Consider the following 14,162-nt stretch of genomic DNA (forward strand, 5'->3'; position numbering starts at 1 on the left):
TTAGCAGCTCATGGCCAGAAGGAGGAACTTAAAAGGCAAACCTCTGCTCAATGCAAGGCACAGATGATGTATGCTGGGAAGATCAGAGCTGCCAAACCAGGAACCACATGAAGAGCGGTTCTGGTGCTGTAGTTATGGGGTCTGTTGGGGGTCCCCCTCCCTCCTCTCACTTTCTCACGCTCTTAAACTGATAGACATCCTAATGATAGTGCCGATAGCAAGGAACAGCAACCACACAAACCTCATCTTCTAAAAGCCCCTACGATCAACTTTACAGACCCCTGGAAAGGGGCAGCTGGACCCAGAGGACAGTGGTTTGTCCGGGGTCAGACAGCTGTTAGAAACAGATGTTGTCTATTGTTTTGGGATTAGGAAATGGAATGAGGAGTGGATCCGGTTCCTGGAAGAGATCTCAGTGGGTCGGAAATCACTTCTTCCGTGGCCAGCCCACAAGTTCCGATTCTTGACGGTCCTTCTTGCAAGTGGCTGGCTAAGGATTTGCAGCCCTGTTTGAAGAGTCTCTAGGCTAAGAAGCTGACAGCCTAGCAGAAGCTCGTTGTTAGTAAGATTCTCTGTTACATATTCGGAGAGAATTCGACTGCTTCCCACCACACCATGTCTTGAGTGTTTCACTATGAACGCTACAACGCATTATTTAATTCTTACAACAGCCCTATGAGGTAAGAATTACTCTCCCACCCTTAGAGGAGGCAACTGGCTCAGAGGAGTTTACCGACTAGGCCAAAAACCCCTCCCCTCACACACACACATACATACACACACACACACACACACCCCATGCCTTCTGGAAGCAGAGTGAATGATTCATTAACTCCATTCTTCAACCCTGGCCAGTCAGGATTCTACCCTCTAGCAACTGGCCTAAGGTCCCAGGCAACCCTGGTCTTCCCCTTCCCCTGCCTTCAGCCTACACAGCTTCAAACTGGCCTTATATTTCCTCAGTATGAAACTGCCTTGGCCATTTCCCGTCTCTGGGTCAGGTTCCTCATCCACAGTGGAAGCCAGTTGTTTTTGCCTTTTCTAAATAATGGTTCAGTTTCCATGAAAGACAGCCATCTCACACCGCTAATTCATGCTTTGAGTGGGACAGAGTCTACCGCTCTGCTGCCAATTCCTGTCTCAAGTCTCTCTTATCTTAACCTACAAACACTCCCAAATCAAACAGGTTTACACAAAAAATGAAACACACACTGGAAAGCGAGCAGAGATAAGCAAAGCCCACCCGGATTTATTAGTTTACTTACTAGGTTGGCCCAGGGGTGTTTGTGTCGCCTCAATTCTGAGCGGGCAAATGTGGGTCACAGAGATGAGCGGTTTGGTTTAGGCACAGAAAATCCTGACGGCACAGCAGAGACCAGTGTCTCTGCTGTTAGGACCCTTCAGGTCCTTGCTTGCCTGCTAGGAAAACAGGTGCTGTGTTCTGAAAGCAGGTACCTAGGAGGGCGGGGCCAGAGCCAGGGGCGTGGCCACAGCAGGGGGCGGGGCAGTCAGTGGCTAGGTGACTCTGGCGCCTGCGCGTGGAAGCCGGGAGCGGGCTGGTACTCTCGTGGGTCTCTGGCCGAGGCCGGGCAGCAGCGTTCACCCGCGCGCTCTGGGTCCCTAGCTTTGCTCGGGTCAGGCGCCGGGATCCACGATGAACCGGTGCGCCGAGGCGGCCGCGGTAGCGGCCACGGTGCCGGGCTCAGGCGTCGGGGACGCGGGGCTGCGGCCACCCATGGTGCCCCGCCAAGCGTCCTTTTTCCCGCCGCCAGTGCCCAATCCCTTCGTTCAGCAGACACGGATCAGTGCTGCCCGACGGCTGCAGGTAGAGGCGCAGTGCGAATGGAGGCGGAGGGGTTGTGGTCGGACGGAGGAGGCTTGGGAGGAGAGGGCATCGGGTCTGAGAGGGAAGGTGTCCAAGAGGATCGCAAGTCTGAGGGAATATGAGGGGATCGTGGGTCTGACGGAGGAGGTGTCTAAGAGGATTACGAATCTGAAGCAGGAGACGTACGGAGAGATCAGAGGTCTGCCTCTGAGGGGTCAGAGTGTCTGGCTCAGAATTTGTCGGAGGAATTGAAACTCCGATGGGGTAGACATCTGAGGAGACAGTGAGTCTGAAGGCGGAGGCTGTCTGAGGTGTGGAGTCTAGTACGAGAAAGCATCTGAGGAAGACCTGAGGAACTGACTGGGAAGGGTCATGAGGGTGCAGACAGGAGGATGTGAGAACTGGGGACACTGGGGGATGGGATGACCCCAGGGACGTGAAGGCAAGGAGGCACAGATGTCAGCAAGGAAGATCCCATATTGGGGACTATTCTTTGCCTGAGAAGGGATGGATGGGACAGGAATTTTTGTATCGAATTTGTGGAAGCACAGACAATTGAGAATTACCAGCTCTCAGCGTTCTCTCCTTTTTATGCCTTTTGTAAAAAGGTGAGTCCGTCTGTACTGAGTAGAGTAAGCGAGGAGGCTGAGAACCTGGTCTATCCTTGGAAACACAGGTAAAGCTGTAGTGGTTTAATTGAGCAGGGACAACCGAGCTGTAATTAGGGATGCAAAGCAGAGAGACAACTGACAGACCCATGAAGGTTGTCAAGAGGTTTTTTTTTGTTTGTTTGTTTTTGTTTTTATTTTATTTGAATCGGTCTTCACTCAGCACCTTTTCTAGATCCAAAGATGACAGGAGAGGTAGCCACTGTTGAAAATAGCCACCACAAAGGAAGTTGTCTTTATCTTGCAAAGGACAGCTTTTACCGTTAGTTCACTTTTTTGACTTCCTCTGTGGTGAGGATAGTGATTGGAGAACAAGATAGAGGATGGAAACGTTGACACTTCCCTGCCCATCTCATAATTTTTGTTACGTTGGATTGAAGCGATGGCTATTTTTGCCTTGTTTTTGTATACAGCTCTAAGTCTAGTGACCTCTCTAGAGGGGACCCGTGAAGCACTGAGCTAAGTGTCCAGTGGGCTGAGGTGGTAGTGGTTAGAATAATGATAGTGGGGGGGGGGAAGGGGTGAGAGGAAGAGAAAGATAAAGGATGCGGAGAAAGTAAGTTTACAAAGTTCCTCTTTATGCCTTGGATCATCTGCAACACTTGCAAGCACATTGCCATCCTTTTTAATGAACTTCAGACCCATAAGTTCTATTCAAATGAAAATGTACCTCTCTCTCTTTGGGTGCAGAGTTTGGAGGGAGGCGCAAAGCGGCATATTTAAATCTCTGTATTGTACCTTGAGTAGATTATTAGTTTTTAAAAATCTTCTAAGAGCGCTCTTTTAAGAACTCCAGTAGAACCACATATAATGCAAAGAGCACTGGTCACTTGTTAGTTCTGTAAATTTGGCCTAGTCACTTACCTCCCCTGTCTATTACATTCTCTCATCTATTAAAATGAAACAATCTTAATAGGAGAGTTAAATTAATTGAGGTAATATGTGACATAATGTAGTTTGGTTTGCTAATTTTTTTTTCCTGTTTTTCAAGACAGGGTTTCTCTGTAGCTTTGGAGCCTGTCCTGGAACTCGCTCTGTAGACCAGGCTGGCTTCGAACTCACAGAGATCCACCTGCTTCTGCCTTCCTAGTGCTGGGACTAAAGGCATGTGTCACTATTGCCCGTCTGGTTTGCTGATCTACTGTGTGTCTGTAATTGTATCCTATACTTGAAATTTGCTGCATAGATTAAATTGTTGTGATATAATCAGGACATTCTCTCTTCCTTCCTTCCTTTCTCCATAATATCAGTGTTACCATAGGTGTTTCAGTAACATGAATGGCACGGATAAAGGAAAAATTTGAATAGGCATAGATAAAGTTGAATGTTTATTCTATCTAGTTAAAATACAGATTTGCTATCACTTAGGTAAAACAATATACTTGGTTCAGGCTAAATTTAATATTAAATTATGATTGGTGACTTCTTAAAGATTATTGTCACTTGAGCATTTATTACAGGGCTTATAGTTTAAATTTGTCCCTTCTTTGTGTATTTTTAAAAATTATTTATTTTGGGGCTGGAGAGATGGCTCAGTGGTTAAGAGCATTGCCTGCTCTTCCAAAGGTCCTGAGTTCAATTCCCGGCAACCACATGGTGGCTCATAACCATCTGTAATGAGGTCTGGTGCCCTCTTCTGGCCTGCAGATATACACACAGAATATTGTATACAAAATAAATAAATAAATAAATAAATAAATAAATAAATAAATAAATAAAATTGTTTATTTTTATTTTATGTGCACTGGTGTTTTGCCTGCATTATGCCTGTGTGAAGGTATTGATCTGAAACTGGAGTTACAGACAGTTATGAGTTGCCTCGTGAGTGCTGGAAATTAAGCCCTGGTCCTCTGGAAGAGCAGTCAAATGCGCTTAACCGCTGAGCCATCTCTCTAGCCCCTAGTTATGTATTTTTAAAAACCATTTAAGGGTCTTTTGCTACTTTGGGGTTTGGAAAAAAATAGCCTAATTGTTATTGCTGCAACAGAATTTAGAATTAAAATGATTAGTTAAAATTATGAGGTTATTTGCTCATATCAAAAATATTTGTTTGCTGCCTATAATATAGTACAGATCTCTGGACATATAGAGGTCCACAGAGAAGATCCTGTGCGCATGCTCTGGAGAGGTCCCAGGACACCCTAAGGTCTCATCTCTGACTGACTTGAGGGATCTGTATAAGCAAGCATCAGCCTAAGTTTTGAGCTGCCACTTGTACTGACACATACCTCAGTATGTACAGCAAAAACTCGGCCAGTACTGGGAGATTTGTTAGTTCCTACACTAAAGGAAATTCCTGTATTCATTAACTATTTATCAAATTGATCAGAGGCTTCAGTAGCCACACACGACAAGGAATCTAATACAGAATTAAATTACAGAAGTCCCCGGCTAAACAGATCAATGGGAGAAAGCTGGGTGCAGAAACAAACACATGTGTATGGCCATTGATTTTTCTACAAGAGTGCAGGAGCAGCTCAATGGAGAAAGACTTGTCTTTTCAGTAAGTCTGGGATAAACGGATTAACGTGTTCAAGAGAATTAAGCTCACGTCATATCATATAAAACAGCCTAAGCTAATAAGAGAACTAAATATGAGAAAATATGAGGGTTAAAATGATGAAAGGCTTAAGCAAGAACATAGGTGTAAATATTAATGACCTTGGACTAGTCATTCATTTCTAAAATAGACAATAAGCAAACACACACACACAGACACACATGCACACAGACACACATGCACACGAGGTGGGGCAGGAGAAATCGATAAATGGTATTGTCAAATTAAATGCTGTGTGTTTCAAAATATACAGGAAATTAAAGGATGCAAGGAGATGCCTCAGTGGCTCAAGCCCTTGTCACGTAAGCATGACAACCTGAGTTTGGGTCTCTGGAGCAAGCTGGGCGGGTGTGGTGCCTGTAATTCCATACTAATAAGGCAGAGACAGGATTCCTGGGACAAGCCGGCCAGTTAGATTAGTCTAAAGTAGTGAGCTATGGATTCAATAAGGGACCTTACCCCAGTAAATAAAGTGGAAAGGGATCTACCATTGACTTTAGGCTTCCCAATGCATCCTACCTCCACTCCACCCTATATGAGCCCACAGCAAGCACGGACACCGTGTATACATGTTTAATGAAAGAAGAAATTAAAGTGATCACCTAGAAGATTTGAGAAAGTACTTTTACATAACATATCTGTTAAGGGTATAGTATCCAAAGTGTGTAAATCATTCCTAGGACTCATTAATAAAAGGCAAGTCAATCTAGAAATCAGTACCAATGAGGAGAGGCTGCTGGAGGGATGACTCCCTTTGTAAAGGTGTTTGCCGTCACACCTGATAACCCAAGTTCAATCCCATGATGCACATGGTGGAAAGAGGACCGACTCCCACAAGATGTCCTCTGTCCTCCACACACGCACTACATCCCACAAGCTCCCCCACACATACAATATACGCCTATACATACACAATAGAAGATAGATAAATGAATGAATACGATATAAAAAGAAAACCTGACTTAGAAATTAAAAGAAAATGAAGATAGTTTTAGAAGGAAAATGGTGAGAGTCTGCTGTAAGAACAGTGTGAGCGTCCACAGTTTTGACTGAAGGTCCTAGAGTTCAGACCTGTTCTTGCCCCTCAAGGACAAACAACAAGAGTGACCAAAGGTGTGGCTACTGGATGCCTCACCCAAAGGCCAGTCAACAGGATGTTTTGACTTAAGGGCGTGGTTACCAGGTGTTTGGAGCTGTAAGGAGGTAATTAAGGTTCCTTGCTCTTTGTTTCGTGGGAGTCTTGCGTCTTCCCCCTTTTGTTTGGGATATATAAGTTTATCACTGAGAGTAATAAACTTGGGGCTTTTTGGCTTTTTTCTTCCGACTTGTATTTACTGGAAACCACCATACCCCACACCCCAACTGTGTCTGTTGTCTGTTTCTTTCCTCAATCCACACGCCCCTAAGCAATGTGTGCTGCCTCAACTTGTGGGCTGAAAATGGGGAACAGAAGTGGAAGCCCCTGACAGGACTGAACATAAGAAATGGTAAATTGCCAGGCGGTGGTGACGCACGCCTTTAATCCCAGCACTCTGGAGGCAGAGGCAGGCGGATCTCTGTGAGTTCGAGACCAGCCTGGTCTACAGAGCCAGTTCCAGCACAGGCTCCAAAGCTACAGAGAAACCTTCTCTCAAAAAAAAAAAAAAAAAAAAAAAAAAAAAAAAACCGGTTGGAAGAAGAAAGGCTGGAAATGTCAGACATAGTCAGGGGAGAAGAGTGTGTAGGTGTGGGGGAGGGCGTCTAGGGAAATGATCACTGCCAAGCAGATTGCTTTTGTGACTGCCAACAGCATTCCTGGGATAGTCTTCCCTACTTGCCAGGACTCGGGAGGCATTAAGTTTCAACAATACCACAAGTACAAGCAGATGTATTTTAAATTACAGATGAAATTTAAATTACAAAGTTAAATTTAAGTGGCAAATAACAATTTTATTTGTGTAATTATAAGAATACTTTGATAACCCTAGGGGAAAATCGAAACAAAATGATGAATGCCAAAGGGTTCTTGACCTAAAAGCGTCAGGCGGGCTGAGAAGCTCCAGACAGGAAAGCTGGCTTGGCTGCTAACACCTGTGGAAGCCAACCGCCAACCCCGCTGGCGCCCACACACTTCCAGACTGCAGGGGGACTGACCTGCAGATGGACGCTTCCATCCCCAAGGGTCCCCCTCTTCCATCTCATAAAAGCCTGAGAGCCCACACCACGTGCACAACCTCACTTCCGGGAGAGCCTGCGGCCTTCCGGTGTGTGGAGATACCTGCTTGTTTTGTCGCCTCCATCAGTTCCTACGTAACGAACTCTACTACTCTTGGTAGGATTGTATTTTCATGTTCTCTTTTTAAAAAAAAAATGTTTTAATGTTTCTCAAAACAAAAATCTCTTTTCTGGAAATATTTTTTGTCTCCCCCTTCCCCGGTTGGGAACAGTTCTTCAGTGGGAAAGTTAGCAGCGGTGGAGATGATTCACCTCAACAATAATTTCATGACGGTTGCCAAGAGTCCTCCTTCCGGCAACTGCTCATCATCGTTCTTTGCTTTGTTGGAATAAAGTAGGACTAACGCTGAGTAACGAGGCCATTCTGTTGTTCTCGAGTCGAGTTGAAGGAGTGTCTATCCCAGGCCATTCATTAGGCCCAGAGAAGTCGCCGAGTTTAAAAACAAGTCAAAAGTTTAAAAATAAAAATAGCTTAAGTTTTAAACTTTAAGTCAAGGCCTTAAAATGAAAAAAAAAATTAATTTTTTTTTCTATTTTTGAGACAGTTTCTCTGTGTAGTCCTGGCTTCCCTGGAACACACTGTGTTCTGGCCTCAAACTCACATAGATCTGCCTCCCGAATGCTGGGATTGAAGGCGTGCACCACCACTGCCTGGCTAAAATTAAAAATTGAACTGTAAATATCCTTGTATTCTAGTAAATTTGCAAACCAGCAGAGCATCCGTGCACACCCTTCCCCTGNTGCTTGGGGATTGGAGATGTGTAGCTCACTGGTTCCACACTGTCAAACTGCTTGTGGCCCTGAATTCAGTTTTCATTACAAAAAAAAAAAAAAAAAAAAAGCTGTGGAGATGGCTTAGCAAAAGTCTCATGCTGCTAAGTCTGACTATGTAAGTTGGTTTTCTCAGAACGTGGGTGGTAGAAACTGACTCTGAATTCCACACGTGTGCAATGGTTTGCATACACACGTTTGAACACACATTTGACACACACAGACAAACACATACGTGTACCATATACCACACACACAGCACACACACAAACACCCCACACACGTGCTTCATTTACCACACATGCACACACACCATACCACATACATATGCACCATATATCACACAGACACAAATAAATAAGTAGGTGTGAATTTTGTAAAAGAAAGAGATAAAGAACATTTTTCCAGTTGTAGGAACACGCTAAATCATATCAGATCAAAGCAGAGATCCACAGGAAAGGATGGAGACTACTGGGAATAATGCTTTGGAATTAGTAAATAAAACTCATTTTTCTTCATCTTAATTTAATCAAAGAACTATAAAATATGACATTTAATGCAGACATCTGACGGTATTTTCTCGAGTTTACATATGTGTAGATGTGAAGCATCACGAAGAATTTTGAAAGGATGGACTTGCTCTGGTTTGTCTTGCACTGTGTGTGAACTGGTGCAAAACTATAATTCTGAGTTGTCGTGTATTCAATGTATATACTATCATCCTCAGAGCAACTGCTGGCCAAAATTACAAGACAGTTTAGCTAAGGAATCATTCCAGCATTTTCGGTGGCACACTGAGCTGGGCTAGTTAACAAACAAACAAACAAACGAAAATTCCACTTTGAGGATACCAACACTCATTTCTTAGTAACTGATAGAAAAAAAAAAGAGGAGATGATTATTAAAGTCTGAGAGCTGAAGAACAATAGTGAACACCTTTCCTAAAGGGACATTTGTAGGGTACTGTCTCCTGCAGCTGTAGGATACTGAGTAATTTCCAAAACAGGCCCACTGTGGGCAGGAAAGAAGTCTTGAAAATATCAAAGGATTGACATATCACAGAATATGTTCCCTGACTGTACCAAATTATATTAGAGATCAAAAACTGACTGGGTGTGGTGGTGCACATATTTAATGCCAGCATTCAGGAGGCAGAGGCAGGCAGAACTCTGTGAGCGCAAGGCTAGCTGGTCTACATAGCAAGTTCAAAAGCTGCCAGGCTACTTAGGAGACCCTGTCTCGATGAATGAATGAATGACCCATATGTTTGAAAAAAATCCCCATACATATAAAAACCAATTTTGTATTTACATCAAACAATTGCAAAAAATCCTATATGTAATAACAGCAAGAAGAATATTTAGAAGTATACTTAGTTAAAACCATGTCTGGTTGCTATACTAGAAACAACAAAAGAGTGCTTTGAGAAATTGAGACATGTCAATGTAGCATATTTATAAATTGGAAAGCCCAGTATTATCTGTATGACAAGTCCTTCCAGATAATCTCCAAATTCATTGCAATTTCAATAAAAATGTGTATGTATGTATGTATGTATGTAGAATGAGGAATTCTAAACTTCTATGGAAATTTGAGAATCTAGAAATATCTTCAAATAAGGTGAAGAAGAAAAACATAGAGATCACACACCACCCCTTGAACTGAAGTCCTACTTGAAAACTGCAGCAACTAAGATAACTAGAAAAGTGTGGGCATTTTTGCAAGTTATTTGATGATGTTTAGGTTCTCATTGAGGACAATACAGACAGAAGACAGATGGCGCTGTTTGGATCATGTAATTAATTTATAGAAAAAAAGGGTTATGGTACATAATGACTGTTCACCTAAAAGGCCGGATGGTGTAAGGATTAGGAGCAAAGGTTTTAAATATAAATTTGGTCCCACTTCTGTTGATATTAACATGATTTATTGTGATTTAATTTATCCATGGCATTCTTTTCATGTAAAGCAATTTAAGACCTTAAGAACTAAATGAATCACTATGCCATATACCTGACACACACTAAGGTTTACGTATGATTTACTGGTCTTATTCATGTACTCTTGATTCTTATTTACTTTTTATTTTTATTCCATTCTCCAGTTCCTTATTGCTTAGTTACATGGCACTGGCAGGCATGGGAAGCAGAACAATCCATCTTTCACTAATGCTTTTATTCCCACTCTTCTTCCTGTGTAGCTTTTGGGAAACAGTGTAACTGTCTTGCCTTGCTAGCATCTGCTTGCTTTGTGTTTAGCTATGCTGGGACCAACTGCAGGAGCTATGTATGCTAGGCCAGGACTCTGGGACCAACTGCAGGAGCTATGCATGCTAGGCAAGGACTCTGGGACCAACTGCGGGAGCTATGCATGCTAGGCAAGCACTTTGGGACCAACTGCAGGAGCTATGCATGCTAGGCAAGCACTTTCTCACTGAGGCATCGAGCTCCAGCTTCCTTCTCTTCCTAGCTTAGGCAGCCTTGAACTCGTTCTTCCTGCCTCAGCCTCTCCAGTAGCTAGAGCCAAAGGCTCAGCAGCACCTTCTGCTTTTGCAGGACTCTTCAGGATACCACTCCCCCAGGAAGCTTGTTCTGGCTCCTAAGTCACACCACCTTTTCTTCGTTCTACCAGCATCCCCCATTCCCTCTCATGGACATCCATATCAGAATCCCATGGTTCTCCTCACTGCTTCTTTTGCCTTTTGTATTGTTGTTGTTTTGTTTTTTGAGACAGGGTCTCATAATGTAGCCCTGATGACCCGGAACTCAGTATGTGGACCAGGTTGGCCTCTAACTCATATAGATCCCATAGAAATCTGCCTGCCTCTACCTGGAAAATGCTGGGATTAACATACTACAATGCCCAGCAAGAAGTAGTCCATTGAGATCAAATGTCATGTTGTGTGTGCGTGTGTGTGTGTGTGTGTGTGTATGTGTGTGTGTGAGTGATACAAGACAACATTTAATTCCTCTTGAGTATATGCATGAAGCCAAAACCTTCCTATTGCGCTTTTGTGTTTGGTAGTGATATATTTAAATAACATCCGTTTATCTTTTTTTTTGCTCAACTTTAATTTGCAGATTTTTCTTCTTGGAATTATTCTGCTTCCAATCCGTCTAATATTGGTTGCATTAATTTTGTTCCTGGCATGGCCATTTGCTGCAATTGCAACAGCATGCTGCCCTGAAAAGTTGACCCATCCGATCAGTGGTTGGAGGAGGTAAGAGATAATTATATCCAAATATTACACAAGTCAAAAATTTAAGTTTTGATTCTAGTTTCTTCAGTGACTATTTGGTTATTCTTTCTTCAGTAGCTTGCTGCTTCTCAGTTTTCATAGTTTATATTTGTTTCTTGCATGAAAATGACCTTGATTTTTTTTTTCAGAAATTATCACATAGGTAGGCACATTCTGATAATATTCAGTTCAAGGTATAATTTCTTTTTCCTTTCTTTCTTTCTTTCTTTCTTTCTTTTTTTTTTTTTTTTTTTTTTGACAGGGTTTCTCTATGGCTTTGGAGCCTGTCCTGGAACTAGCTCTTGTAGACCAGGCTAGCCTTGAACTCACAGAAGTATAATTTCTTAATGTTAAAATATTTTTGTTTTCTGAATTATTGTGAAGGATATGCACCTTTGGTTGTGAAAGAGTCCCTGTGTTGTGTTTTTACATGGAATGAATGTCTCCAGTCGCTTCATGTACTAGCATCTTTGTTGGCAGCCAATGGGAAGTGACTGTATCCTGAGGGCTGTGCCCTCATTAAAGGATTAATCTCTTGATGGATCAAAATATGGCGGCATGATTAGGAGGTAGTGAAAATCTGGAAGGGCCTAGCCTAGTTGGAGTAATTAGGTTACTAGGAGTGTGTCCTGAGGAAGGAGGAGATAGCCCCTTTCTATATTCGCTTTCTGTGTTTCCGGTCTACTGTTTGGTGAGTAGCATCTGCCGTATTCTCTCACTGTGAAGCTCCGTCTCCCTGTGTCCCTGGAACACAACTGGTCACTGTTAACTGACACCTCTAAAGCCATGAGCTAAAAGATAAATCTTTCTTCCTTCCTAGCTGCTTGCTTTGGGCCTTGTGATACACCGATGCAGTCTGACTAATACAGTCTGTTGTATTCTTTGGAACATTATAGCTATAAAATACTTGGCTTTCTTCTGTCTTTCCAAATTTTCACATTTACTTTTCCTTCGAGGTAACAACAATGCACCTTCTGCAATAATGCAGTTAAGTGGATTGATTATATTATTTTTTATTAATTATGTTAGTGGTTAATATTAACTTTTATTACCACTCAGCCTAGCATTTTTCGAATGTTAGCCCTAAGGCGAATGGAACTGCTTTTCTAGAATTTCTAGAATTATCTAATTAGGATGGTTCTAGATAGCAGCCTGGGCAAGAATAACTAGAATATACTGGTGGAAGCCATTACTGTTTGGCAGGATCGGGTTATCACCATCTGTACCTATTGCACATGGCCCTGCTTCCTGCGCACGCCATGGATTCCAGTAGGTTGCAAACCCTTGCATTTATTTTAGGACACTCATGAACTCCTGAAACTGTGCATGGTGTTTGTTTGCTTGCTTGCGGTTTCCAGATGCAAGGATGTGTTCTTGGTTCTATGCAGATCTCAAATGCGGTTATGCCCTCCAGAGTGACTGAGAACTAACTGCTCTACAGCTTTTAACAGACGTGTGCGGTTTGCTGTTTGGTTCTTGTCCCAGGGAACAAATGCGAATATGGAAAACAAGGCTGGTTTGAAGTGGAAATGAATGCAGTGTGGGCAGCGCCCCAGAGAAAACTCAGTCCCTGCACATCGCCTTTCTTTGTTTTATAGCTCGAGGATACACAGTATAAAGCAATGCTTCATGGGCTGCTTTCCATGATTCACTCTGCTTTCAGATTCTTTCTTTGGTTTTAGAGTCGCTGGCTCACAAAAATGTAGGGCGAGGGAAGGAATAGTTTAAGAATCTATAAAAAACTTAGAAAAGTGTTCTTTTCGATATTTTATTGATTTTGCTTTAGAAAACTGGTACTTTTGTCAGTTAAATCAGCATCTCTGTTTCCTCTCATGCAAATAATTTTGAAGTTATTACGCGGCCCAAGACTTCTAGCTATTAAATTTTTTTCTTAATTGTGCGTGCACATACTTGTGTTTGTGTGTGTGCCACAGCACGTATGCCAGTGTCAGAGGACATTTGGGAGCTGACTCTCATCTTTCCCCTTGTTTGAGGTATACTGTGTCATGTCTCTGTGATGAGAGCACATGTTCACTAGCTCACTGTCTCCACCTCCCGTCCCGCCATAGATGTGCTCTGATTACAGATGCACCCTGCTGTAGCTCTGGCTTCTAAGTGGGTTCTGGAGCTCCAGCTCAGGTCATCAGGTTTACATGGCTCTTTCCCCCTGTGCATTTTAAAATACATGTACATAGGAGTCATTAAGGGGTCTGACTTCTTGAAACATGCTTCTTAGAAGCTGTACTGCTGTAGCATGACAAGCACAGCAGAGTTCTTTCTCTATGAGTAGAGTGCTCGCCTCTAGGCTAAAGGTAGAGGTTGTCACACTTACCCGTGCCCTCCGGAAAGCACTGTGCTTTACTGGGCCTGCCTCACTCCTTGGGAGGTCAGCACCGCAGACGCTTCCTCCCTGGCTAGTTACTAGAAGACTTTCACTGGCCAAGAAAATTAGAAACTCAGTGTTTCAAGTTCTTTCCAATACCTAATGGGTGCTCTATAGTCAGCAGTGTGTTCTGCATCTGCAGTTCAACCAACTGTGGAGCAAAGAGCTCAGAAAAACGGTTGCATCTCTACTGAACAGTTATATACTGTTTACTTATTAATGGTCCCTAAACAATATACTATCAGACCTGTTTGCATGGCACTGATATTATCTTAGGTATTATCAAGACTCTAGAGATGTTTGAAAGTCTGCGGGACAGTATGGGTAGCATATGCATCATGGCATTTTATGAAAGGCTTGTGCGTTTGTGGATGCTGCTCTTTGCCAGGCTGTGGAGTCTGTTCTCCACAATTACTAAAGGACGGCTGTGCGTATTTTATTTTACATTCCATGAAAAGCCGTATTGTTTTGTTAAGTAGAGATGTGAACAAAGGTCTATTCAT

At 42.9% G+C, this 14,162-nt stretch overlaps 1 protein-coding gene across 2 annotated transcripts in view; it reads left to right on the top strand.

Annotated features, from left to right (window-relative positions):
- Positions 1 to 1,523: 1,523 nt before the first annotated feature.
- Lpcat2 (lysophosphatidylcholine acyltransferase 2) overlaps positions 1,524 to 14,162 on the top strand; it is a 59,409-nt gene continuing 46,770 nt past the window's right edge. The window contains exons 1-2 of one of the 2 annotated variants that reach the window (XM_050143459.1): positions 1,524 to 1,825; positions 11,119 to 11,258. In XM_050143459.1, coding sequence (XP_049999416.1) covers positions 1,655 to 1,825; positions 11,119 to 11,258 — 311 coding nt within the window. In that variant the 5' untranslated portion in view covers positions 1,524 to 1,654. Of the gene's footprint in view, positions 1,826 to 11,118; positions 11,259 to 14,162 lie in introns of those variants that run through there. The other variant, XM_050143460.1, reaches the window with a different exon arrangement.

The sequence above is a fragment of the Alexandromys fortis genome, unplaced genomic scaffold (genome assembly GCF_014885135.2).
Source record: "Alexandromys fortis isolate MF-2015 unplaced genomic scaffold, M_Fortis_MF-2015_v1.1 scaffold_1, whole genome shotgun sequence".
Classification (NCBI taxonomy): Eukaryota; Metazoa; Chordata; class Mammalia; order Rodentia; family Cricetidae; genus Alexandromys; species Alexandromys fortis.